We start from the raw sequence: 26,824 nt of genomic DNA on the forward strand, positions 1-26,824 counted from the left end.
CTCTTAAGGTATCTCCCTCTGCAGTTAAGGTAAAGCATTCTTTGGTGCAGAGTCTGTTTCCTAAATCTGAAAAGGCCCAGTCTGCTTCGTGATCAGCACCATGATTCTGAGGAGTCTTGGTGCAGGCACCGTTCGCTCTCTAAGGATGGGGACAGTAAATCCAGCTCCTTAGTACCAAAACATATGTGCTCTGTGCCAACAGGTGCTTTCTTGACACAGAGACTGTCGTCCTCCTTGGCGCCAAAAAGTTATCAGTCCCACCCACAAGCAAAATCTTGGCACCATCTTCTGCGGACACTCCAGTTTTGGCAAAGTATCATTAAAACAGGTCCAAAGCTTCCCAATATTGATTCAGGTGTTTTTATTGACATGCCATCTCCTCCATCACTGAAAAAGATGGAATCCTAAGATGAAAGTCAGGTTACGAACTCTCCTTAGCCTAAACAAGACAATGCAGCCTAGGTCCCATGATTTACCCTCTGTAGGCAAAGGGCAACAACAGAGGAACCACCTATAGTATTGTGTGATTATTTTTTGTTTCCCCATTATTCTGTTTTGAGGATGAAGAGTCTATTGGTCTTCTGTCTGATCCCTCTTCACAACCTCCTAGGTGTATGTCTGTTCCTGAGGACATGGATTATCTTGCTTTTGTCCACAAAATGGTCAAGGGGATACCTTTCCCATTGTTTGAAGAGACAGAACCTAGAGAGGATATTTTTGGCTTATTAAATGTTATTGAACCTCCAAAACAAATTTGTAGTCATACCAATACACAGACTACAAAAGGAGCTTCAGACAAGGGTGTGATGGACACCTTTCTTACTGCTACCAGGGTTGAGAAAACTGGATACCAAATATAAAGTTTGGTCTTGACTCCACCCTCAGCAGCAGCAATCTAGGCAGCATGTTAGAGAGTGCAAACCAGTCTCTGCAGCTCTCTCATAAGAACATAAGAAGTTGCCATACTGGGTCAGACCAAGGGTCTATCAAGCCCAGCATCCTGTTTCCAAGATATAAGAACCTGGCAAGTACTCAAACATTAAATAGATTAAATGCTACTAATTCATGTAATAAGCAGTGGCTATTCCCCAAATCAACTTGACTAATAGCAATTTATGGACGTCTCCAGGAAATTATCCAAACATTTTTCAAACCCAGCTAAACTAACTTCCTTAACCACATCCCCTGGTATCAAATTCCAGAGCTTAATTGTGTGTTGAGTGAAAAATAATTTTCTCTGATTTGTGTTAAATGTGTTACTTGCTAACTTCATGGAATGCCCCCTAGTCCTTCTAGTATTTGAAAGAGTAAACAGATTCACATTTACTCATTCTAATCTTCTCATGATTTTGTAGAATTCCCCCTCAGCCATCTCTTCTCCAGGCTGAACAGTCCTAACCTCTTTAGCCTTTCCTCATAGGGGAGCCATTCCATCCCCTTTATCATTTTGGTCACCCTTCTCTGTACTTTCTCCAGTGCATCTATATCTTTTTTGAGATGCGGCAACTAGAATTAAATACAATACTTAAGGTGTGGACTCACCATGGAGCAAAACAGAGGCATTATGATATTGTCAAACTAAATTAAACCAGAATTTACTATACTATTGAAAAAAATTCAGTGGTTAGCCTTTAACAACCTTCCAGTTGGAAGACACAAACATTTCAAGCCTGCATGGTCTTTAATAACATTGTTGGGTATTAAAGATCATACAACAATAGTTTTAAAAAAAATTTACATTTAAATTCTTCCCCTCCAAACAATCCTCCAAGGAGGCGAAATCTAGTTGCAGGTCAAATCACACTTCTGCAACAGGAGTTATCAACTCTTCTCTTGGCAAATGCAATTGAACTTGTTCCATCATAGGAAAAGAACATAGATTTCTACTCCAAGTACTTCTAATTCCAGCAAAGACAGGAACGCTTCATCCCATCTTGGACCTCAGAAATCTCAGCAAGCATCTCAAGAAATAAACGTTCAAGAACTCCTTAAGTATCATCATTCCTCAATTGGAGGTCAAATAGTTATTTATCCAAGATCTCAAAGATGCCTACATGCACATTCACATTTCACCATAGGAAAAGATCGCTATCAGTATCAAGTTATTCCTTTTGGTGCCTCGTTCTCTCCCACTCTCTTCACAAAATGCCTTGTAGTTGTTACTGCTGATCTAAAGCTGCACAGTGTTGTTCTCTGTCTAGACGACTGGCTTATAGCAGTTCAAAGCCATCTTCAGGCTTACTGTTCCACATTGCATGTAATGAAAACAGGTTTCTTCTCATTAATCTCCCAAAATACAAGATAGAACCCTCTCAATTAGCAGACTTATAGGAGCCCATCTAGACACAACAACAGAGCTTTTCTTTCTCAACCAGTAGAAAATGTCTTGATGGGCATAATCCTGATATTCTCCAAACAAAGACAAATCACAGCCTGGCTACTTAGGCAGATGTTGGATCACATGGCAATAACAATTCATGTTGCCCCTTTTATTCGCCTTGCCATGAGACCAGCCCAGTGGTACTTAAAATTCCAGTGGCACCAACATTTTCAACCATTTATTTAAATTTATTTATTTAAATTCTTTTAATATACCGATGATCAAGACCAGGTCTTATCGTACCGGTTTACAATAAACTAGGGGGAACCAGTTAACAGAGAAAGCAAAAGTTACATTATAACAGGGAACGTGGAACTAGGCTGTTAGAGAAAAGATAGGTTAAACAAATTCTAACTGGAGAGAAGGGCAAAAAGCAGGAGAGGGTACTTACAGGATAAGAATTATGTACAAATTTACATAGTGTATATGAATTAAGCAAGTTATAAGATAGTGCAATTAGTCGAACAACAGTTCCTTTGAGTTGCGGAAATGGACGCATCCGTGGGGTATGAGACATTACTTTCTGCATCAATGACATTACCTCACCATTACCTCACAAGGTGCAAATATAGAGCACTCATCATTCTCTGACATAGTGGTTTCATCCAGCCTATACAGAGGTTAGTTTTTTCACTAATCTCAGTATGAGAAAACAATCGCACATGCTTCCAGTCAAAGTGGGGGAGCTCATTTCAATTAGTTAGGTTCTGAAGGAACTTGGTTGCCCATAGAAAAATTAATTCATATGAACCATCTAGAATTGAGAGCCATATTCAGTCCCTGGATATGGAACAGAGTTGTCCTTAATTCAAACAGATGACCAACAAACAAGGAGGGATATACTATTTCAACTTTCAGGAAGCCTGCAAGATTTGGATATGGGCAGTTTCCCAAAGAATTCTTGAAGTTGTCTATCTGCCAAAGAAAGAGAATCTGGTAGCAGACAAATTATCACAGATTGCTGCCACACGAATGGTCATTGGATGATCAAGTGGTTCACAAACTGTTCCACCCCTGGGATACCCTGATCATGGATATATTTGCAATGCAAAACTTCTAACATACTGCTCCTGAGTGCCAGCGGAGGGAAATCTGACAGTAGATGATGCATCAAGGACTACTGTATGCTTTTCCCTTAATTCCACTTATAACCAAAGCACTTCAGAAGTTAAAAAGGAAAAAGGGTCATATGATTTTTTTTATATCCCTGTTTTGGCCTCACCGATTGATTTCCATGATTATAATGCTTATCTGTTCAACATCCAGTAAAATTGTGCATATTTCCATCCCTAATCAAGCAGAGCGACAGGAATCTTCTACATCCCAATCTTCAGTCAACTCTTGACTGCATGGATGTTGAAAGCAAGTCAATACATTTCCTACAGTTGCCTTTTGAAGAGGGCAAAGTTCTCCTGACTTGCATAAAATGCTCAACAAGAAGATCTTATAACTTTCAAAGGAAAAGATTCACTATCTAATGCTATACTTTTTAACAAGATCCCTTTACAAATCCTTTTTCCCTGTTACTTTGATAAGCCTTTCAAATCAGGATTGAACACTAACTCAGACAGAGTTCATCTTCGTGCTATGTCTAGTTTCATGTCTAGTTATTTATATTCTACTTTTTCAGCATATCATGAAAATCTAAAGGTTCTTCCTATTTCTCATCAACCTACAGTTGCCAGATTCAAAGATCCTCCTATACTCTGGGATCTTAATGTGGTTCTAGCTCATCTCATAAAATCACCATTTGGACCTCTAGCGAAGGCAGAACTAAAATTCCTTTCTTGGAACTTTTTTTAAAATTATTTTTAAAAGCAATTAATTTGTCTGCCCGTAGAGTGGGCAAGCTACAAGCCTTGGTAATATACTCTCCCTATACTCAAATTTTCCGTAACAGAGTAGTTTTGAAAATTCATCCTAAATTTGTACCAAAAGTTGTCTCTCATTTTCATTTAAACCAATCCAGTTTTTGCCAACATTTTTCCAAGACCACATGCAAGCTTATAAGTTGAAGTGCAGAAGAGCTTTGTTCTATTTAGAAAGAGCACAAAGTCTTAGTCTTCACAGCTGTTGGTTGCCTTCAGTGCACTCTAAAAAGGGTTCTTCAGTTACAAAAAAAATCTCAGCTTAGGTATCTGATTTCAGGACAGCATCTTCAAAGTGAAGTGAAAGCCCATCAATTCAGGGCTACAGCAGCTTCCTTAGCACATCTTCACTCTGCTTCTGTTGAAGATATATATGCGGTTTCTACTTGGTCTTCCATTCATACCTTTTACTGCTCATTATTGCCTAGAAAATACTTTAATCAAGACAGTAGTATTGGATGGAAGTTCTAAAGAGCTTATTTGATTGGTTGATTCCTTCAACTCTTCCCTGCATCGTCTGGTATAATTATGGTTTGCATGATTACTATCAACATAAGAGCATAGTAAATAATTTCATACAACCCTCCCCTCGTGAGTCCCCACTTGGGTGGCTGATCTCTGTCCTATTTGTCCATGAAATTGTTCACCTGTAACAGGATTTCTCTGTAGAGAGCTGTTATGGTTTTGAGGTGTTTGGTGGATTCCTAGGTGCTGCAGTGATGGCCACTCCCATGGGGAGGAGCCCTGCGGGGAACTGCAGTACCAGGCTAGACTCAGATGCACAAATACAGAGAGAATCTTTATTATACAGCTTGTAGAGTTCACCAAAGGGCAGCAGTAGTGAGTAGATTCCTGCAGCAGCAGTCTGGGTCCTCGGCTGAGGAGACCCATCTCACAATGGTGGTATAGGGAGCTCCGATGCAGCTTTTCAATGAGGAGCTATAGGTGAGACAGACTGGTAGATGTTAGATTACTCACAATCTTGAAGCTGTAGTGATGGAGTTCCCGGCAGGTAGAAATAATAGTAGCAGGCACCAAGGTAAACAGCTCAGGCCTTCAAGGAGCGAGTACCTGGATATTGGATAGGCACCTGGAAAGAAGCATAGGGCCCCGGAGGAGCGGGTACCCAAGTTAGTAGAACCCCGGAGGGTAGAGAGAGCTTCCAGCAGCAGTGAGAAGCAGCAGAGCAGCTTAGACCAGACGAATCCAATCCTTGCTAACTCAGTCAGCAAATGGGCAACCTAAATACCCGGATGTTGTGACGTCACTCAAGGGGGACACCCCCGAGGTTCACGCCAACGTTGGAATAAAGACATGGGGAGCGCGTGCACGCGCACCCTAGGAGGCCCTCAGGTGAATCATGGCAGAAAGCCTTGCCATAGCCATTCCGGGGACGCCAGAGAGTTCGGCAAACAGACGCGGCGGTCGCCATTTTCCCAAGGCTGGTGGAGAAAGCGAATATTGAGGTGAGGCATGTGGGACGAAGCTGTCTGAGTCCGGACGCAACAAGAGCAGGATAATTCATCCAAACAATCCCACCATCCTCCCCTTAGAGTTCAAGGGCAGCTTGCTATAAAGATTGAGAAGACTTCCACAGTGTCAGCTGCGGTGGAATGCCTGCATATGCTCAGAAAAACCCAGAAAGGTTTTCTGCCTCAGCACCATGGGATAACATTGCCCACTTGTGTGGCTGATTTGACCTACTGTTTGTGGAGATTACCTGCTATAGGTGAGCAACTTTGCTGTTTTACTGATCACAATGAAGCATGTCCATATTTATTTTTGTTTTATTAAATTCTTGGTTGCTGATAATTCTTTTTAATGTGTAGGAATAATGCTCCAAAGATATGCGTTCCTCCACCAACAGATATTATATTAGAAGTAACTTGCCAGTCTACTTTTAGTTGTGTGGCGCTCTCTCTGTGGCATACTCTGGCCATTGAACTGAGAGAGAATAATTATTTGAAATTTTTAAGAACGTGCAAAAGGCCTGGTTCTTTGTGAAAGTCTTTAAAATCAAGCATTACATATACGCGGATGATATCCAAATTCTCATCCCCATCAAGGAGTCTTTACAAAAAACCATCATCTTTTGGGACAGTTGCTTCCAGGAAATCAGCTCTCTCCTCTTTAAGATTAACCTAGTCATTAACAAAGACAAGACGGAATTCCTAATCATCTCTCATGATGAAAACCTCTTTACTAGAGAAACAACCTTTCACCCAAATGTTCAACCTTAGGTTGATAACCACCACTCTCTTCCTACCTTCCCTTCAACAATACCTGATAACTTCAAAAATTCTTCGTACGTAAGAGATTTAGGCACCCTCTTGGACAACCAGTTCAACTTTAAAAGATTTGTCAACAATACAACTAAAGAAGGCTTTTTCAAATTACAAGTCCTTAAAAAACTTAAACCCCTTCTACACTTCTATGATTTCCGTTTGGTTCTTCAATCAATCTTACTCACTAAAATTGATTACTGTAACTCTTTGTTGCTCGGACTCCCTGCTGTAACTATAAAGCCACTACAGATATTACAGAACTCAGCGGCCAGGATTTTGACAAATACAAAAAAGAGGGATCACATCACTCCTATCCTTTATAACCTCCACTGGCTCCCCATCAAATATAGAATCATCTACAAAGTGCTAACCATCATGCACAAAAACCTACACAATCTCGCCCCACTCGATCTCACTTTCCAGGTTCGTCCTAAATATTCCACCAGACCTTTGAGAAGAGCATACCTAGGTACCCTCTTCGTCCCTCAAGCTAAAACATCGCTAAGAAAAAGGGCCTTTTCTACTACAGGTCCATCTAACTGGAACACTCTCCCTCCTGACCTCCGACAAGAAACTTGCCCAATCTCCTTTAAGAAAAAACTTAAAACTTGGTTATTCAAGCTTGCTTTTCCAGAACCCTCTTGTTAGCTTAAAGCTTTCTCTCCATCTCTCGCTATACTTCTGTTTATTTCTCTCACTTATATGGTTTGATCTGTTATTAGTCTCTCTCATTTACCTAGGTTCCCTATGAAGAGACCCTCAGTCACTCTTTTGACTTTTCCTTCTATTTTATTACTTTTATTTATTTATTTTTTATTTAATTTTTATTTAATTTTTATTTTTATTTTTTTTCATTCCATTTTATTTTTTTTCTTCTGCTTTTCTCCACTCCTTTTTCTACATATCTTCTTAGTTCCTTCTCCCTAACTAAGCCTATTACAAGCACAACAAATATTGGATTATTCATTTGTTAGACTTTTATTATTTATGACCTTCATTACTATGTAATCCATTTCTTATTTACCTTGATTACTATGTAATTCAAATTGTATACTTGGTTTTTCTTCTCTTTGACTATGTTACTTAAAGTTGCTTAAATGTTCATTGTTCCATGTAATGCCGTCAGGCAAGTTATTGTTCTTTGTAAACCGGTTTGATTTGCATCTAATGTAGGAAGATCGGTATAAAAAAACAATAAATAAATAAATAAATAATGGCTTAACTTGTTCTTTATGCATTGTATTACTTGCCATTGCTCAAGGTGTTTGGTTATAGTATTGTTCTTAATGATGCCAATTATCAATTTGTATTTTTTAGTTATTTGTTGGTTTTTATTATTTATTGCTGTTACTATATTGGACTGCATTTTGTATTGTTATACCTTGTAATGTTTGTTTTTTGTGATTTTGCCCTAGACTTTTATTATGTAATTGTTTTGTTTATATTTATTATATTAACCACATTATTTTTATGTACATTGCATTGATATATTTTTAATGATTTTAAGGTTAATCAAAAAATAAAGTAGAGTCATACTGATGGAGGTCACTTAACCTGTCATGAGCCAAATCAGCGGAACTTCATAAATTTTGTGGATAGTGCTAGAGCCATTGGAACCAACTACACTCTGTTTCTCTTTGATGTTTGACAAAAGAGCAGCTCGGAACTAGTCTTCCTCACCATTTTCATCTTTTTTGTTTTTAATATTTATTCGTTTCTTTTTCCATAAAGTATGTAAGTCTGAAACATCGAACGTTTTATTTTTTTGGCATAGTTATAACTGTGTTCATCAGTTTATTTTCTTCTATTTCTTTTTAATGTTTTGAGTTTTCTGAAAAGTTATTTTCATCTTAATTTTGTTACTGTCCAGCCACAATGACAATGCCACAGCTTCAAAACTCTTCCCTGTGCAGACACTAGATGTCTCTCATAGATGGTCACAGTATCTGCCATTTGTGTTTTGGATAGGACCACTACACATCCAAATGTATTATGTACTTGAGAATATTATTTATCCCAGGACAAGCAGGATGCTAGTCCTCACTTATGGGTGACGTCACTGATGGAGCTCTATCGCGGGAAAACTTCTGTCAAAGTTTCTAGAAACTTTTGACTGGCACTGTGAGGCCACTGAGCATGCCATGATATTCCCTGCCACAGGGGTCTCACTCTAGTCTTCGTTTTTCCGTGCTGCGGTTAGCATCACGGACATAGGAGCCCTGTGAGTTTACTCACAATTCTGACTGAAAAGTCATTTAATTTCAAACTATTTTTCCCATTGGAGTCTCACTCTCCCTCTTGTCACCGGACGGTGACAAAACTTATGCCGTTTTTGTTTACAAAAACGAGAATTTTTCTCACAAGAATTTTTCATCGGCTGTTGATACCAACATGGCCTCGGGCTTCAAAAAATGCCCGATCTGTAATCGGACCATGTCTGTAACAGACCCACATTTAGAATGTGTAGTCTGTTTGGGTGAAAAGCATGATATTTCATCATGCCAAAAATGTCAAGAAATGACCCCGAAGGGCAGGAAACTCAGACAGGAAAAGATGGCAACTCTTTTCCAGCTCCAACTCCTACCCTCGCCTTCTACTTCAACAAAATCTTCTCCAACAGGAGTCACAAAGAAAATCCTTCTCAAAAAAACGTAGCATCGAAGGATCCGGAGACGCAGCATCGCCAGCTCCGTCCAAATAATCAAGGTCGGTTACTGATCCAAGGCCTAGACACAAACACCGACATCGTCGACCCACGGAGTCGCAGTTATTTTCGACCCCGGGAGAACAGAGCGCCAAGTGGCATAAATCTGGGGAGATACCGCTATCAACCGCGCCAACTCCGGTACCGCCTTTGACGTCACCGTCCTCGACGCCTTCATCGGTACCGATACTCCCACATTTAGACTTAACCACACTCATCAGACAAGTAGTGATGGAAGCCTTGAAGACACAAATTCCGGCGACGATGCTGGTGCTTACACCGATGACTGCGACCACGCCGATGCCAGCGCTCACGCTGATGCCAGAGAACAGGCCAATGACTGTGACGCTTTCTACAATTACATCACTGATGCCAGCAACATCCACTCCGATGACTCACTCGATGCCGATAACATCCTCCGGCTTACTGTCGATACCGTGGACGACTCCGATGCCCTCAACATCGATTCCCTCAATGGCTATTCCCACATCGATGTTCTCTTTCTTAACTACACCGATGTCGACGATTTCCTCGATTCCACACCCGATATCCATTTATATTATTGCACCCACATTACCGGGCAGTACACAAATATCGGTACATTCGAAAAAGGCATCGACTAAATTAAAATCTTCGATGCCGAAACATCCACCAACACCACATCTTCCTGTGACTTCAGCCTCGACAGAAGATGCGCTTTATGATATCCTTACCAAGCAATACCAAGACTTATTAGCTTCCTTACCATCTAATCCTATAGAACGGGATCCAGAAGATGAAGACTCTTTACCCAGGACCTTCTGGACTTCCTCCTCCTCCTAGAACCCCAGCTCCTCATCCTCCTCAAGCTCAGGAGTATGACACTTGGTCTGACACCTCTTCGGATGTATCCTCAGAGGCATTTATGTCTGACCCATCGCCTCCACATGCCAGAAAACAGTCTCCTCCAGAGGATTTCACCTTTACTACCTTTGTACAGGAGATGGCGGAATCCATCCCCTTCAATTTACAGGCAGAACCGGACACAAGACAAGAAACTTTGGAGGTACTCCAATTTGTCGACCCCCGAAAAAAAATTTTTGCAATTTCCATACATGATGTTTTGTTGCAACTCCAACACCGTCTCTGGGAACATCCCTGCTCTATCCCAACAGTAAATAAACGTATGGATAGTACCTACCTTGTACAATCCACACCTGATTATCAAAAACCACAACTTCCCCACCAATCAGTGGTCGTAGAATCGGCACAGAAAAAATCTAAAAGAACTAGAGTCCACTCATCAAATCCCCCAGGCAAAGACCATAGGTTCCTTGATTCACTGGGCCGTAAAGTTTTTCAAGGTGCGATGTTGAATTCCAGGATCTCATCATATCACCTCTATATGACCCAATACCAACGAAATCTATGGAAACAAATTGAGGAGTTTGTTCCATCTCTCCCTACACAATACCAGGAAGCTGCACAAACCATTATAAACAAAGGTTTAGAAGCCGGGAAGCATGAGGTCCGAGCTACATACGACAGCTTTGAGACGGCTTCCAGAGTAGCGGCGTCTGGCATAACTGCCAGGAGGTGGGCTTGGCTTAAGGCCTCGGACCTTAGGCCAGGTGCAGGATAAACTAGTGGACCTTCCCTGCCTTGGAGACAATTTATTCGGCCCCAAGGTACAGGACGCTGTGTCGCAACTAAAGGAGCACACAGAAACGTTATGACCACTCTCTTCTCTCCCACAAGATCCTATCAGCCATACTAATCGTAGACCAAGGAAAGATACCAGATGCCCCTACTACCGTCAACGGAGATATTATCCTCCTGCAGCTAGACCCAGGCCATCCAGAACCCAACAGCGGCCGCAACCACATCAGCAACGAACAGCTAGGCCCCAACCTGCTCCACAAACAGGACCAGCGGCCGGTTTTTGAAGTTTCATCCAGAGAACTGAGCCTTTACACAAACCCTCATCCAAACCTACCAGTAGGAGGCCGAATATTCAACTTTTACAACAATTGGCTATCAATAACATCAGACCAATGGGTCCTCTCCATAATATATCGAGGATATCAACTCAATTTCATCTCAATTCCCCAAGAATTTCCACCAAGCCCTTCTCATCTCAGTGAAAATCACACCCTTCAACTACAAGCAGATTTTTCCACCCTTCTGAAATCCAGGGCTGTAGAGCCGGTGCCCCAGTCTCAGCGGGGCAGAGGATTCTGTTTCCGGTATTTCCTCATTCCAAAGAAAACCGGAGGCCTTCGTCCCATCCTAGACCTCAGAAATCTCAACAAATTTCTAAGGAAAGAAAAATTCAGGATGGTCTCTCTAGGCACCATGCTTCCACTTCTTCAAACAGGAGATTGGCTTTGTTCTCTGGATCTTCAAGATGCTTACGCTCACATTCCAATATTCCCTCCTCATCGCAAGTATATGCGCTTCATGGTAGGTCATCAACACTTCCAATACAGGGTACTGCCATTCGGCCTTGCCTCTGCACCCAGAGTATTCACCAAATGTTTGGCAGTAATAGCAGCACACTTGCACAAACAAAGTGTCCACGTGTTTCCATATCTGGACGACTGGCTCATCAGAAATCAATCTCTACAAGGAGCTCTTGCTTCTCTCAATCAAACAATTACTGTACTCCATTTGATGGGATTTCTCATCAATTATCAAAAGTCCCATCTTATTCCATCTCGCCTGCTTCAATTCATAGGTGCAGAATTGAACACCATCCTCTCGAGCTTTTCTACCCAGGGATCGTGCAGAGACACTCTCCCTTCTGGCTTCGCTACGCTCAAAGAAACAAGCTACAGCTCATCAATTTCTAACCTTACTAGGCCACATGGCCTCCACACTTCACGTCACTACTATGGCACGGCTCGCCATACGAGTAACCCAATGGACTTTAAGATCACAATGGATCCAGGCCATTCAACCACTTCATTCTCCGATTCAAGTCACCCACCAGCTGCGTTCCTCTCTACTATGGTGGGCGAACAAAGACAATTTGTGGAAGGGTCTACCTTTTCAGCAACCGCTTCCACAGATCACGTTAACTACAGATGCATCCACCTTGGTTTGGGGAGCTCACATAGACAATCTCCAAACCCAAGGTACTTGGACAAAACTCGAAGCAACATTTCAAATCAGTTTCCTGGAGCTTCGAGCTGTACGTTATGCGCTGCATGCGTTCAAGGACTGCCTTTCACACAAGACTGTTCTCATCCAAACGGACAACACAGTTGTCATGTGGTACATCAACAAACAAGGAGGTACGGGCTCGTATCTCCTTTGTCAAGAAGCTGCACAGATTTGGGGCTGGGCCCTGAAACACTCAATGCTTCTCTGGGCCACTTATCTGGCAGGCATTCACAATGTACTAGCGGATCGACTCAGTCGCCAGTTCCAACCACACGAGTGGTCCCTGGATCCCTCAGTAGCGACCAGGATATTTCAGCGTTGGGGACAACCAACAATAGACCTCTTTGCATCACATCTGAATCACAAAGTGGACAAATTCTGTTCTCTTCACAAACAGACAAACCAGCCAGCCAAGGACGCCTTTGCTTGTCCTTGGAACCTCAGGCCTTCTATACACATATCCTCCAATACCGCTCATAACCAAAACTCTAGTGAAGCTACAACAGGACAAGGGGTCCATGATACTCATAGCCCCCTATTGGCCTCGACAAGTATGGTTTCCCACACTTCTAGACCTCTTAATCAGGGATCCAATTCGTCTGTGAGTAGCTCCCACTGTCATAACTCAGGATCAGGGTCGGTTGCGCCATCCCAACCTTCATTCCCTATCCCTGACAGCATGGATGTTGAAAGCTTGATTTTACAACCACTCAATCTTTCAATCAATGTATCTCAAGTGCAATAGCTTCACATAAACCTTCCACACGAAAGAATTATTCTTCCAAATGGAAGAGATTCACTTTGTGGTGCAAACAAAAGAATATTGATCCTTTCACTTGCCCCACTACTTCTTTACTAGATTACTTATACCATCTTTCAGACTCTGGTCTCCAGACTTCATCTGTAAGAGTACATTTAAGTGCAATCTCAGCTTACCATAACAAGATGGGAGATGCACCTATATCCTCACAACCTCTTGTCAGTAGGTTTATGAGAGGTTTAACTCAAATTAGACCACCAATTCGGCCTCTAGTCATAGAATGGGACCTGAATCTGGTTTTAACAAGACTAATGCGTTCTTCTTTCGAACCCATAGATTCCTGTGATATTAAATTTCTCACATGGAAGACTATCTTCCTCATAGCTATTACATCAGCTAGAAGGGTTAGTGAGTTACAAGCACTTGTCACGTACTCACCCTATACAAAGTTCCTACATGACAGTGGTTCTCCGTACCCATCCAAAATTCCTTCCCAAGGTAGTCACGGAATTCCACGTGAACCAATCAATAGTTTTACCCACATTTTTCCCAAGGCCTCATTCTCACCAAGGAGAACGGGCTTTACACAGCTTGGACTGTAAGCGTGCACTGTCTTTTTATTTAAATTTCACTGCTGTCCACAGAACATCCAATCAACTCTTTGTATCCTATGATCTAAACAAACCGGGGAAAGCAGTGGGTAAAATACTCTATCCAACTGGTTAGCAGATTGCATACAGTTTTGCTATGAAAAAGCAGGCCTTCCTCTCCAAGGGCGAGTAAAGGCACATTCAGTAAGAGCATTGTCAACCTCAGTAGCACACTATCGTTCAGTGCCAATTCTTGACATATGTAAAGAAGCAACATGGCGTTCTCTTCACACCTTTGCAGCTCATTACTGTTTGGACAAAGAAGGACTACAAGATTCAGCCTATGGACAATCTGTCTTAAAGAACTTGTTTCCAGTTTAATTCCAACTCCTTCTACATCCAACCTGCTGTATTCTTCGGCTGACTCAATTTCAACAACAGTTCTTCACTGTTGCTTCTCTACAAAATGACTCAGCCTCTAGCTTGCTAATCACCCATATGTGAGGACTAGCATCCTGCTTGTCCTGGGATAAAGCAAAATTGCTTACCTTGTAATAGGTGTTATCCCAGGACAGCAGGATGTAGTCCTCACAGAACCCACCCGCCACCCCGCGGAATTGGGTCACATTCCTTTTATTTTATTTTTGCTAAAGCTTATTGCTACATACGAGACTAGAGTGAGACCCCATGTGGCAGGGAATATCATGGCATGCTGGGCATGCTCAGTGGCCTCACAGTGCCAGTCAAAAGTTTCTAGAAACTTTGACAGAAGTTTTCCCGCGATAGGGCTCCGTCAGTGACATCACCCATATGTGAGGACTACATCCTGCTGTCCTGGGATAACACCTGTTACAGGTAAGCAATTTTGCTTTAAAACTGCCAGAGCCTAATAGGAAAGATTTCATTCTCACCTGGCACTCTGTTTACCCACAGGCCTGAAGAAAAGACCCTGCAGTGTGTGCATGACCTCCTTTTTGTCAAACTCTTTTGGAAGCAGTCCTCAGCTATTTCATCACAAGGGTAGAGCCAGAAGAAAGGATCCTTTTTTAAAGAGTCATATGCAGCAAAGGGCTTGAGGCATTCAATGTATAATCAAGGCACAGAAACTCCAATCCTTGGCACCTTCAGTCCATTTTCTCTAGACCTTTTTAAAAGAGAAATGGTTTTCTAAGCAACCTTTAGTTGGCAGAATAGTACAGGATTTCATGTATTTTAAACCTCCCATTTTAGGCCTTGTCGGGACATCATTATGATTCTTATCCAGCTGATCAAATCCTTTCTGAGCTACTCAACTTTTATAGGAAGACTGTATTTGTGATGGTGATCATTTTAGCTCCCAGAATCGGTGAGCTTTAGGTTCTCCTCAGGCTGATCCTCCTTATACAAAATTCTGCAAAAACAAAGAAGTTATTACATAAGAAATGCCATGCTGGGTCAGACCAAGGTCCATCGTGCCCAGCATCCTGTCTCTGAGAGTGGCCAATCCAGGTCGCAAGTACCCAGCAGATTCCATAAAGTAGATCGTTTTCCTCTTCTCCCTCCCAGAGGTAGTAGTAGCTTTCTTTAGTCTATCTGGCTAGAGTTTTCCTTCAGGATCTTGTCCAAACCTCTTTTAAATCCTGCTATGCTAGTAACCTTGATGACATCCTCATACAACAGATTCCACAACTTGGTTTGTGTATTGAGTGAAAAAGGACTTTCTACAATTTGTTTTCAATCTGCTGGTTGTTAGTTTCATGGAGTGTATCCCCTTGTGTTAGTTTTTTTTTTTTTTTTGAAAGGGTAAATACCCATCCTTTATTTACCTATTCCAGCCCACTCACGAATATAAACTTCTATCATCACCCCTCTCAGCCATCTTTTCCAAGCTACAGAGCCCTCGTCATAGGAGAGCCATTCCATCCTCTGCATCATTCTTGTCACTCTCCTCAGCATCTTTTCATGTTCCACTAGTCTCTCATCTAAATTTCTCACCTTGAACATTCAATTATCCTTCTGACATGTACTCCTCATTCCCATGAGGAAGGCAAATCTGCCTGTCTTAAACTGGATAATAAAAGGACTACCTAGAACAAATAAAAACCTCATTCTGTTCAGCATTTGGGGACTTTTTTCCTCCCCATTAACAGATTGTAATGCTATGCCTTAAAAGTTTTGAAAATGGAGGATAATGTCAAAATCCATTAGTTTTGAATAGTGAAGCTAAGGATAGTCTACACTAATGAGATTCACAAGGTTGTAACATTGAGTTTAGTCCACCACTTCACCTGGATTCAAGGTTTGGATTGAAAGTACTCGGAGGTTGTTTATACATTTCTTTAAAGCAATAATACAGCACAAAAAATGTGTAAATTGTTTTGCATTTGGTGTACAGCCTTAGCTAACTAATCACATCAATCTGGCACTATTAAGGATACTTATTGCTGGAGAAAAATTGGTGGTAGTGGTGGTAAGAGTTGGGCACAGCTGCATCCGGGACATATTGCACAAGACATCTGATTAAAAATATTTTAAAAGGTCTTTGAATGCACCAAGTATAAAATCAAACATTACATCAATTAAAATTTCTTTGTTCTAATTTCAAATTTTGTAAATCAGTCTTTAGTTTTTAAAAAGATGAAAAGCTCAGGTAACATGCCCCATCTCCAGGAAAGATCCTAGGATCATGGGGGGGAGGGGGTTTGTGCTTATCCAATTTTATTAAAGAAAGGGTGCGCTTTTTTTTTTTTTTTTTTTTTTTTTTAAAGCGATCATAGTGGCCCATCCACTAAAGATTTTCTCCCATTTTGAATTTATGGGAAAAGTACAAAATACATGGGGCCCATTATGTTCTTTGATCATAGCATCCCAAAAAGGTGCCCAGTCCACTTGGAAGTTTTTTCAATTGTCAGTTTTTTGTATTCCTATCAAAAATATACTGAGCGACACCTGATGGCACATGGACACTGTGAAAGTTCCTTAGTTTGGAAGTAGGTTCTTCTTAGTTGGCACAGAACAGGTTACTTGACTCCATCAGTGTGAGACTTCTGATATCATCTCTGAGTAAACAATTACAGGTGAGTAATTACTGTTTCCCGTCATGAAACATGTTAGATTCCTGTGGTCAGTAGGAGTCACTCTTGTTGTTTCTTTCTAGTGACAGAATTGTTTAGGACAGAGAAGCAAAGCTAAACCAGTCTGTTCTAATGTCCTCAGGAGGAAGCATGCAAACACCACGAGAGATGCCTTCTACTGACCACACATACATATTAGGGAATAGTAGGTACAATTCATAAAACCAGTATTCATAAAAATAGTAACTTGAAAGGGAAAATGTTTGAAGTTTCTGTTTTGTTCTAACATCTCCTTATAAAAAAAAATGAAGTTTTTGGAATTCCAAGAGTCCCATCATGGGGTAAAACACTGGAGCACTTACAGTCTAAGGCAAACTGAAAGAGGCCACACACAGAAGCAATAAGATGCCAAACTCCCCTGTGGACACAAGTGCAGAAGGAGTAAGAACAGAATATTGATTTGGAATACATGAGAAGCTACCCACTTTGACAGTTTCATGCTTCAAGTCGTGCTGACCCCCCCATCAAAATATGTAAAAGTCCCAGTGCCAGCACAAATACCCAAAGAGTGGACTCGAAAAAGAGATACCGAATATCGGGAAGGTGATGCAAAGAAGATGTAAGACATAAGAAGTAGTAGCTATTGCCATTTAGTACTGTAAGAATTATTCGGATGGCAAAAGGACTAAAGAGTAGTGTTAGCGTAATGAACTGCAAATCCAAAGAACTGAGACTCACAACTTCAAATCTGCATGTGACCCTGTGAACCTCAGTAAATCATTACCTTTATAATTGGGTATTAATAATAATAACATTGTTGCTTCTCCACACTATGCTGTCATGCATGCATTTGGAAACTGGATTTTCCACTCCAGAGTGATTGCATGTGTGCCATTGTAGTATTGTCAGTAATTGTATAGCGCCTTGGGATCCTGTTTGGATGGAAAGTGGCAGGTATTATCTACACAAACATCAGTATGTACTATAATATAATTTTGTTTTCCTATTCTCTCTTTAAGGTGTAAGCTTTGCCTGCATGATTTGTGTGTTAACTGATAAGGGTAGGAAATGACCTCTCAGATTTGTTATTTTTTTTTCCTAGACTTACATAAGTCATCTTGTATGCGTGTTTTATGGTTATGTGTTTTTGGCAGCTTCTCCAAGAGTACTCAGGAGTATGTGTGAAAATTACTACAAATACTCAAAACCCAGGAAACTTCGTGTCTGTGTTGGAACCTGGAATGTGAATGGTGGGAAGCAATTCCGAAGTATTGCGTTTAAAAATCAGACCCTCACTGACTGGCTGCTAGACGCCCCAAGGTTAGCGGGGATCCAAGAATTCCAAGGTGGGATGGCTCTATTGATCATAATACTGCATTCTCATGTTGGCCAATTACAACAGAATTATTTCAAGTGCACACACAATAGCTATATAAACGTTTTTCAGTAGAAGATAATACAGCTTTGTGTAGAAATGCCACAAAGAATTTTCTTCCTAAAATATGCTTTTGTTTTATGTACTCTCAAAATGCACATTTGAAATTTGTTTACATTTTCACATTCCACATGCTCTTGATTTGTGAATTAGTTCATAAGGTTCTACTCTGCAACTCTTTATTGTGATCTTTGTAATTTTGATGTTTGTACAAACAAACCATTTTCTCTTGCATTTGCTGAGTACTTTTTAAAAAAAAATCCACTTAAAGTAATATCTAGCTGTGAGGCGATCTGCGAACTTGTAGAGCTACGTAATCTTTCCTTGGCTCACGTACAGAAAACCCTCACTGTTGTGACATGCAGCACAGGCTTCTGAGAGGATCTGCTGTAGAGCTGGCTTGAGCCTTTGTATGTCATCACCCACATTTCCTGAATCTGAGCCAGACAAGTATAGTGAAATTTGGCATTTAGCTTAATTTCTCAGGAGGCATAATGCTTCCTAATTAGAAGTGGTTTAATTAACCTCTGGCCTAAGAAAGAAAGTAGCATGCTCCTTTTTTTTTTTTTAAAACCAATTTGTGTCATCAAATGTTAGAATTTGCCGTTATTACTGCCTTTATATTGGCTTATTTCGGATTTAATAAAGCTGTAAATGGATTCTGAGCCAACTAGTAAATGCTTTCTGTGCTGCTTTGCACATATGAGGGTAATTTTAAAGCCAGTTCTATGGCAAAAACAGCGCTTTAACACAGAAATATATTTTTAGAAAACAGCTAATTCTCAGAGGACAAGCAGCATGGTAGTTTCATACATGAGTGACATCATCGGATGGAGCCCCGGTCCGAAACTTTGATCTTAAAGATTCTAGAACTTTCAAACATGCCCTACTGAGTATGTGCAGCTGTGGTCGTCACTCTACCCCCTATGCAGAGTCTGTCTTTTTTTCCACAAGCCGTGTGATCACAGGAACTGTGTATGTCACAGTATTCAGCTTAGCTCTCTCCTCACAGTTTTTGTGATTTTTTTTTTTTCTAGAGCTGGAGCTGTTTTTCTTTCCTTTAACTTGCAATAGTTTCATTTTCTTCCCCTTTTTTCCCCTCTTTGCATTGTCTGCCAGCTGCATGGTGAGCCTTAGTCACTGTGCAGTCTGGCAGTCTATTACTATCCCTTATTAAATAAATACTGCACCTGCAGTTTAGTATCTGTGTCTTCCTGCTCTGTCTGTTTTTGTACCTTTGTCAAGTGCTGGCAGAACTGACTGAATGCAGTCCGTGGGTGATCCATGTACACCACAGAGTCTGAGGACTCGCCCGAGTTCTAGCCGAGCAAGAGTTCTGTGTCGTTTTACCGATTTTGATAGGCATCGATGGATGGCATTGGAGGTTCAGACAGGGAAGAGATCGAGAACCACACCGTTCCTGTAGGGGTGAGACTCATCCTTTCCCCATTCAAAGGAACTAATCTCAATGGGCAGGAGCCCAACATAGCCTCCCCTCCTGCTTGCCTGGAGGGGAGGCGGTCTCCTTGTGAGAGATAGTGAACAGGAGCCTGGGCAAGCAGCATGCTGCTGAAACTTCAGTGCCATGCCCATTAACGGTTGTCCATGCACATCTGTGACCAGCGCACCGATGATCTCACACATTTATGTCAGAACCATGTCAGGGACCAGAACTGCCATTGAGCCCCATGGTCACCCTTGACGCCATAGAAGTGCCAGGGTGCCCTCAATGCCATTGAGGTGCATAACTGCTTCGATGCTGTAAGGGCCTTCTGTGCCATAGTATCTGTGGACGTGGAATCTCAATGCACCAGAGTCATTGAGCGATGTGGCGGAGTAGCAGCATTGACTTCTAGTGTCAGAGACCAGGACTGCCATCGAGCGCCATAGTCGCCCTCAATGCCCTTGGAACTACCATCAATTCCTCTGTGCCATCGAATCGATGACCTCAGGGCCATTGATATCGATGCATTCGGGGCCATCGATCCCATCGAAGTGTGTGTGTGGCCACCCTCAATGCTGTCAAGGTATATGGCCTTGATGCAGCAACCCACAATGCCATTGAGGTGTGTGGCTTCGATGCTGTGGCCACCATCTATGCTGTCGAGGTGTGTGAGACCTTGATGCCTTGGCTGCCTTCGAGGCCATCGCTGTGTGGGGCCGTCATGGAGGTCATCGGGCATGTTGGCCATCGATGCCATTCATTGCCACTCTAGACTATGTTGAGCACCATCAATGAGGCACTGGGGTCACCATTGAGCACCCTGGTCATCCTTGAGGTCATTGACCGCCGGGGCTCATGAGAGCCCTTGAGTGCCACTGAAGCCCTTGGGTGACAGGAGTTTTGGCCTTGGTGGATCAAGTGCCAGGGTTGCCATCTACTCAAGGCATCCAGGTGCACTGGTCGGGTACACTTGAGGCTCCTTGCAGTGTCCTGATGGGGCACCGAGGGGCATCATGCTGTTCCATCACAGGCCTATGGCATTCGGGCCCCATGGATGCAGATGATCTCGGGGGCTCTAAATCACTGGGATCGTGGGGCAAGAGAGGCCCCACCTGGATTCATTCACCATCTGTGCTAATGAGAGCTAGTGAGGCTACCATCAACCATATCTGCTAGCGAGGGACACCATTGAGCTCACAGCATCAACGCCCTCGGGTGGATAGGCAAGTTAAGAGGAACCGTCAATGGTGCTGGCTGACATCGGTTCCTTTGGGCACCGATGAGGCATGTTGGGGCTGCAGAGCTTCTGCCTGCAGGCGCCCCTGGTATCCTTCTTACCACCAGGCCATTAATGCCTTTGGGCACCAGGGTCTCTATTGGTGTTGCTGGGCTGTCGATGTCCGCAGTCGCCTGTGGTACTGGGGATGGTGCTATATACCATCGAATTGATCAAGACACTGTCAAGCGCTTTTGAAGCCCTGGGTGCAGCATTGTTTGACACCCTTGATGCGATCCATCGTTGGTGAGCGCAAGAGCGCTATGGACCTAGTCACCATGGTGGGTACCAGTGGTCTCAGTAAGATGCCACAGGACATTACCGCAGAGCACCATGGGCACCATTGGTCACCTTGGACTTCGCTGCTGCCGTTCCATGAGGGAAACGGCGGTGAGCCATTCCTGACACAATTTCAAGGCCTGTGTCCAGCCTCTTGGAGTGTTATCAGGTACTGGAGGCCAATGCCATAGAACGCCACTCACCACCATGCCATAACCAGAGCCCCAGTGGTACTGGGGATACCGTCGTCACATTGTTCCCATTCACGTCACTAGTAGTTAGTGTGACTGTGGAGCACAGCATGCATGGTCATATATGGCAAGGCATCTATTTCAAGCTCCTTGGGCAATGGCAGGCAGTATTCTCCCTGTCTGTGCAGTACTCAGCCATGCCAGGGTTCTGCCATCATTGCGTCAAGGTATCAGCCTCCTCATAAGTTCTGCACTGCAAAATGCTGGGGAGCACTGGTGGTCAAACCCTTAGGGGAGTTGACACCAGGAGGGTAGCATCAGGAGTCTTCTCCTTCCTCAGAAGAAGAATGTCTTTCAACTCTTCCTGTGTCACAAATCCCCTTTGTGGGGAAGCCGCTGGGGCTCCATCCCTTGCAGATTTATTGCCGAACTGGTGCCTCAATTCTTTGAATCTGTGCATCTCCTTGTAGGCCAGGGCTTGGGGACAGCAGTGGCGATCATTGGACCCTTTTCTGCTGGTGTCCATTGATTACCATGGTGGCCTACACCATCTGAGGGTGGCTACCGGTGGCAGATTGGTCACTTCTGATCCTCAGTGATCAGTGATTGTAACTCAACTCTCAACACTGAACTGGAAAGTTGAAAGGTTTGTCGGGATCTAGAAGCCCCGATTCCCGTTGCTTTCCTGTCCCTTCTGGAAGGTGAGATTTGACTGGGTTCCAGGGCAGCTCTTATGGGTTCCCCTCTGGACACATATTTGTTCACCCCAACAAGGGGTGACCCTCATTCTCTGTTTCCCGGAAAAGGGATGTCACTGCTTCTGACTGGAGGTCACTCTGTTTCTCGCAGGATATGAGAGCTGGTCAAGCTGTAGCACTCTACTTAGGTCATCCTAAAGCACGGCAGGTCTATTTCATGAGGGAGCTATTCCAGAGTAGCTTCCCGGTGAAGATTAGGGGTTTCCCCCATACAGGAGTCGTCTTCATACCTGCTGAGCTTAATGGGCGTTTTTTGATAAGGACCATTATTGCCAGTCATTCTCGCCTGCAGGACCCTACCTCAGTGAGGAGGGTTCTAGTCCATCTAATTGGCAAGTATGCCCTTCAACCTTTTGCCATATCCATGGCTGAGGGCGTTGGGAGATGAGGGACCCCGCAACAGATTTGCTGCTCTTGGTTGCAGTGACTTGCAAGCTGTACTTCCCCATTTTAGGGATAACCCTGTCTGCGTATGGGGGAGTCCTGGTTCATGCAATGATTGTTCCATTTACTGATCTGGGTGCTTCCTTAGGAGAAATATTTGCAATTATTGCTGAGGTAGTAATACCTAAGCCAGGCTTGTGCGTTCTGTTCCAAGATCACACTGACTCTGTCCTTGTACCCTAAGAGTTTCCAGGCCAGTGATAACATCCTTTTCGACAAGGATTTGAGCTTGCAGCACCCCGGCTTCCTGTCTCTTGGTGGAGTGTTCCTGGATTTCTTCCCTGGGGAATTCACTCTTAGTTTCAGCGGTTCCAAGCAAGCTGAGGGCTCTATCTTGGTAATTCCCTGCTGGAATCGGCAGTGAGTTATTCGCTTGGGCTTGAGATATACAACCTAGCGACTTGTTCTTACTCTTGCAGTCCAGCGGTCTGCCTCCTTGTGTTCTTCGCTCTTTCAAAGTGCCTTTACTTTGAAGTGAACTTTACTGTAGACAGGATGGATAGCCCCACCCTTGACAGGGTGCTGTGTGGCTGAGGTTCAGGCCTAACTTATCTCAGAGTTTGGGCTAGCGATCCCATTCAGAGATTGCCTTTCATCCCTTGAAAATCTTGACATTTTCCTGCATGGTCAGTTATGTCTGGTGCTTTGGCATGTAGGGTCTGTCACAGATCCCGCTGTTGTTGCTGATTTATGTTTCCAAGTATTGCTTGGGATTTTCTGCCCATTGTGCCTATCAGCCAAACATGGGTACACTTCTGCAGATGCATTTTGTCCTTTAGATGCCAGTGGACTGCATTTTCTTTCTGGGGAGCTCTCTGGCCCCAGTTTGATTTTCGGTTGTCTTGTAACACCGAAGGAAACTGTGTGGTCTTCATCCAAGAGTCCTTCTCTTGTTTACATCTCTACACTTTTTCCTGTATCCAGGAGGTTCAAGACCTACTGTCGTCAGTATTTACTAATCCAAATCCCTGCTTGTAGTGTTTTCCATGATGGGGAATATGTTTCTTGCTGGCACTCGCAACCCTCCTCTGCCTTAGGCGCCCCTGCTACGCAAGGGGTTTTGTGTCTGTCGTTTCTATGGTTTTGTTTTGGTTTTTTTTTTAGAACCCAACTCTTTTCCCACCTAGAACCTTTTATGGGTTGGCTGCCTCACAGTCAAAAGGGAGAGTGGTGGTGCTTTCAGTACTGTGCGGTTTCCCACTCTGTCCTGCTTGGACAGCCTATAGCTAGGGAATCGCCCATGTATGAGGACTACCATCCTGCTTGTCCTCTGAGAAAGTAAAATTGCTTACCTGTAACAGGTGTTGTCCAAGGACAGCAGGATGTTAGTCCTCATGAAACCCACCCGCCTCCCCTAGGAGTTGGTTTCTCCAGGTATTAGCTCTATCATGGACTTGAGGGACTCAGCCTAGAAGGCAGGGTGATGCTAGGTAGGACATGTTTGAAAGTTCTAGAATCTTTGAGATCAAAATTCCGCACTGGGGCTCTATCTGAAAATGTCACCCATGTGTGAGGACTAACATCCTGCTGTCCTCGGAGAACACCTGTTACAGATAAGCAACTCTGCTTGCTATATGTACATAGGTCCACTACCTGCAGACGTTTACCCACAACAGGTAATCTTCCTGGGGTGGGGATTTGGACCTGTGCGCATACTTTGTAATTTTCAAAAATATGATTAGGAGCATTTTGCCCTGAGAAGCACCCACACAAGTTAATAGGTACAGATGTTTACGGGTACTTTTCCTGCATGCTTTTACTTTGAAAATTAGTATAATGTCCACTGGTAAAAAAGTACCCACAGACTTTGCATTTATGCAACTGGTCTTAAAATCACACTCCCTCCCTCTCCCCCCTGTGATTGTTTACTAAAATGTTTGTTTAGATTCAGTTCTAAATTAGATATGGTACAGTCCATAGTCTGCTACACTCCTACGTATTTGGGCATTATTTTTTTGCACTAGCTAAGGGGTAGTAGAGGGTTTCCACTGGTGGGGCAGAGGAGGAGCTCTAGAAATAATCACCCCCAAGACTTTCGCATTGCTTCCATCACAACAATTGTGGAAAATTACCTGCCAGCTGGCAGAATAAGCCTCTTTGTTGGAAGGAATTGCCAGGATATGGTATCCTGGAGATATTTTCCACCAGATTTCAGGTATTTTGTTGGATTTGAATCACTGATAACTTGTTCTTTTCTCTTTGTGTTATTTAACCACTGCTTTTGATGCTTTAAGGACTGGAAGATGTGATCCCATTACTCCATTAGGAAATTAGTCATACTGATCCGAATTATTCTTTAGCAAATTGTACAAGGGATTTTGTCAGGAGATCATGAATGTTACAACATCTGTATATATCTACTGCATGATAATTGTTGAATTTATCTCAGAATAAAGGAATACTGGGTAATATACAGCCTTATGAAGGCTTGATGTGCTATGTGTGCCCGTACCATTAAAAGAATCCTTGTAAAGCTCGTCTCAGGAACCCTGGGATCCATAGGGGGGGTGCACAACTTTCTCCAACAGAGCAATTAGTTTAAGTGCTCTTGATCATATTTTCTTACAGGATGGATTTAGGTTTTTCCAGCAAAGTACAATGTTGGAAGGTTCAGTTTTATATTGGAGTAGAATGTTAAACCCCAAATGATCTATTCTTTATGGGCACCCTGTCTGCTTTCTTATATCATAACTTCTATTGATTAATATAAATATCTGGCCACATAATCATTCAGCTCTATCCAGAATGCAAAATGAACATTGATTGTTGAATGCTATTGGAAATGGTTAGATGTGAAGTTTTCCTAGGAGTTTCTCCGATTGTAGCCTGAGTATATTGGATTTGTGTTGCTTTTTGTTTCCCATTAAAGAGCTCAAATTTATTTCTGGCCTTTTCTTTTTCCCCCTCCCTTATTTTCACTTCTGTATCCCTTAATCATCTTTCCACTGAATTGGGTTCTCTAGTCTGACTTACAAACTCCTCTTCCCTGTCTCCGTTTAATCAGTCTTCTTAGCTACCCTTCCTCTTGAAATGCAATCTTTCGACTTTGTACACACCGTAATGTGGCACAAACCCAAAGCCCTCCTTTCTACACAGGTACCGGACCATGCATTGATTTCCCTGATCGGTTTAGCATATGACACAGTTCATATTTCTAAAAATACAGCCTTGTAAACCTTTACTTTTAATACGATTTCTAGTTCCCTTCTACATTTGCCTACATCATTGATGGTAGAATACACCATGACTATGGGGTCCTTCCCACTTCTACCCATCTCTCTGTTCAGTTTAGATACAATCCACTCTGTTCCTTTTTTTGTTTTGTTTCTTCTGTACATTTCTCTGCATTATATATTTTGTGTAATTGTTCATTTTGTGTAATTATGTGCTTATGTTATAAAAATAAGAATCACTGTAATATCTCTGAGATGTATAAAATTTGGAAATGTCTTATTGCAGAAAGAAGTAAACCTATTGACATATTTGCAATTGGGTTTGAAGAAATGGTGGAGTTAAATGCAGGAAACATTGTAAATGCAAGGTAAGGGCTGCAAGTGACATAAATACAAAAATAGGAATGTTAATCATGAATATGAGCCCTAATGTAAACTGTTGTCTAAATAAATAAATATGGATTTTACATTGGTAGGTTGTATGATGGATACTAAAATACTATACACAGGGTCAGCTGAGCAGTAGTGCTGTGCACTGACCTGTGAAGGACCTGGCTTCGAGTCCAGGATTAGCCAAGAACAATATGCTCTGGAGGCAGTGTTCATAGCCTCTGGAGTGGAAGTCTCATTCATCACTTACCAGTGACACCAAGTATTTTTTCACTCTGCACACAATCAAGCTATGGAATCTGTTGCTGGAGGACGTGGTCAAGGCAAATAACATAGTAGGGCTCAAAAGAGGATGGAACAAGTTCCTGATGGAGAAGTCCATAACCAGTTATTAGTTAGGTAGATGTGGGAGTGAAGTATAAAAACTAGATCAGCTGTTAGGGATCTGCCGGGTACTTGTGACCCGGACTGCCACTGTTGGAAACAAAATGCTGAGTTTGATGGACCTTGGTCTGACCCAGCATGGCCCTTCTTATGTTCTTAATGTTTAAAATTGCAGGGTTTTGGAAGAAGCACCGGGGCTTGGCCCCCGACCAAGCATTGTCACTACAGTGACTGGGCTAAGTCAGTTGGAAGGGGAATATCAAATA

General features: G+C 42.6%; 1 protein-coding gene across 9 annotated transcripts in view; it reads left to right on the forward strand.

The window, feature by feature from the left end:
* The window catches only part of SYNJ1 (synaptojanin 1), a 222,428-nt gene that overhangs the window by 96,433 nt on the left and 99,171 nt on the right, over window positions 1–26,824 (forward strand). For all 9 annotated transcript variants that reach the window (XR_003857030.1, XM_029603578.1, XM_029603579.1 and 6 more), the window contains 2 exons: window positions 17,939–18,130; window positions 26,071–26,152. Coding sequence is in view for 8 of the 9 variants with exons in the window: in XM_029603578.1 (XP_029459438.1) it covers window positions 17,939–18,130; window positions 26,071–26,152 (274 nt within the window). In the remaining variant the exon portion in view is untranslated. The remainder of the gene's footprint in view (window positions 1–17,938; window positions 18,131–26,070; window positions 26,153–26,824) is intronic.

The sequence above is a fragment of the Rhinatrema bivittatum genome, chromosome 5 (genome assembly GCF_901001135.1).
Source record: "Rhinatrema bivittatum chromosome 5, aRhiBiv1.1, whole genome shotgun sequence".
NCBI lineage: Eukaryota > Metazoa > Chordata > Amphibia > Gymnophiona > Rhinatrematidae > Rhinatrema > Rhinatrema bivittatum.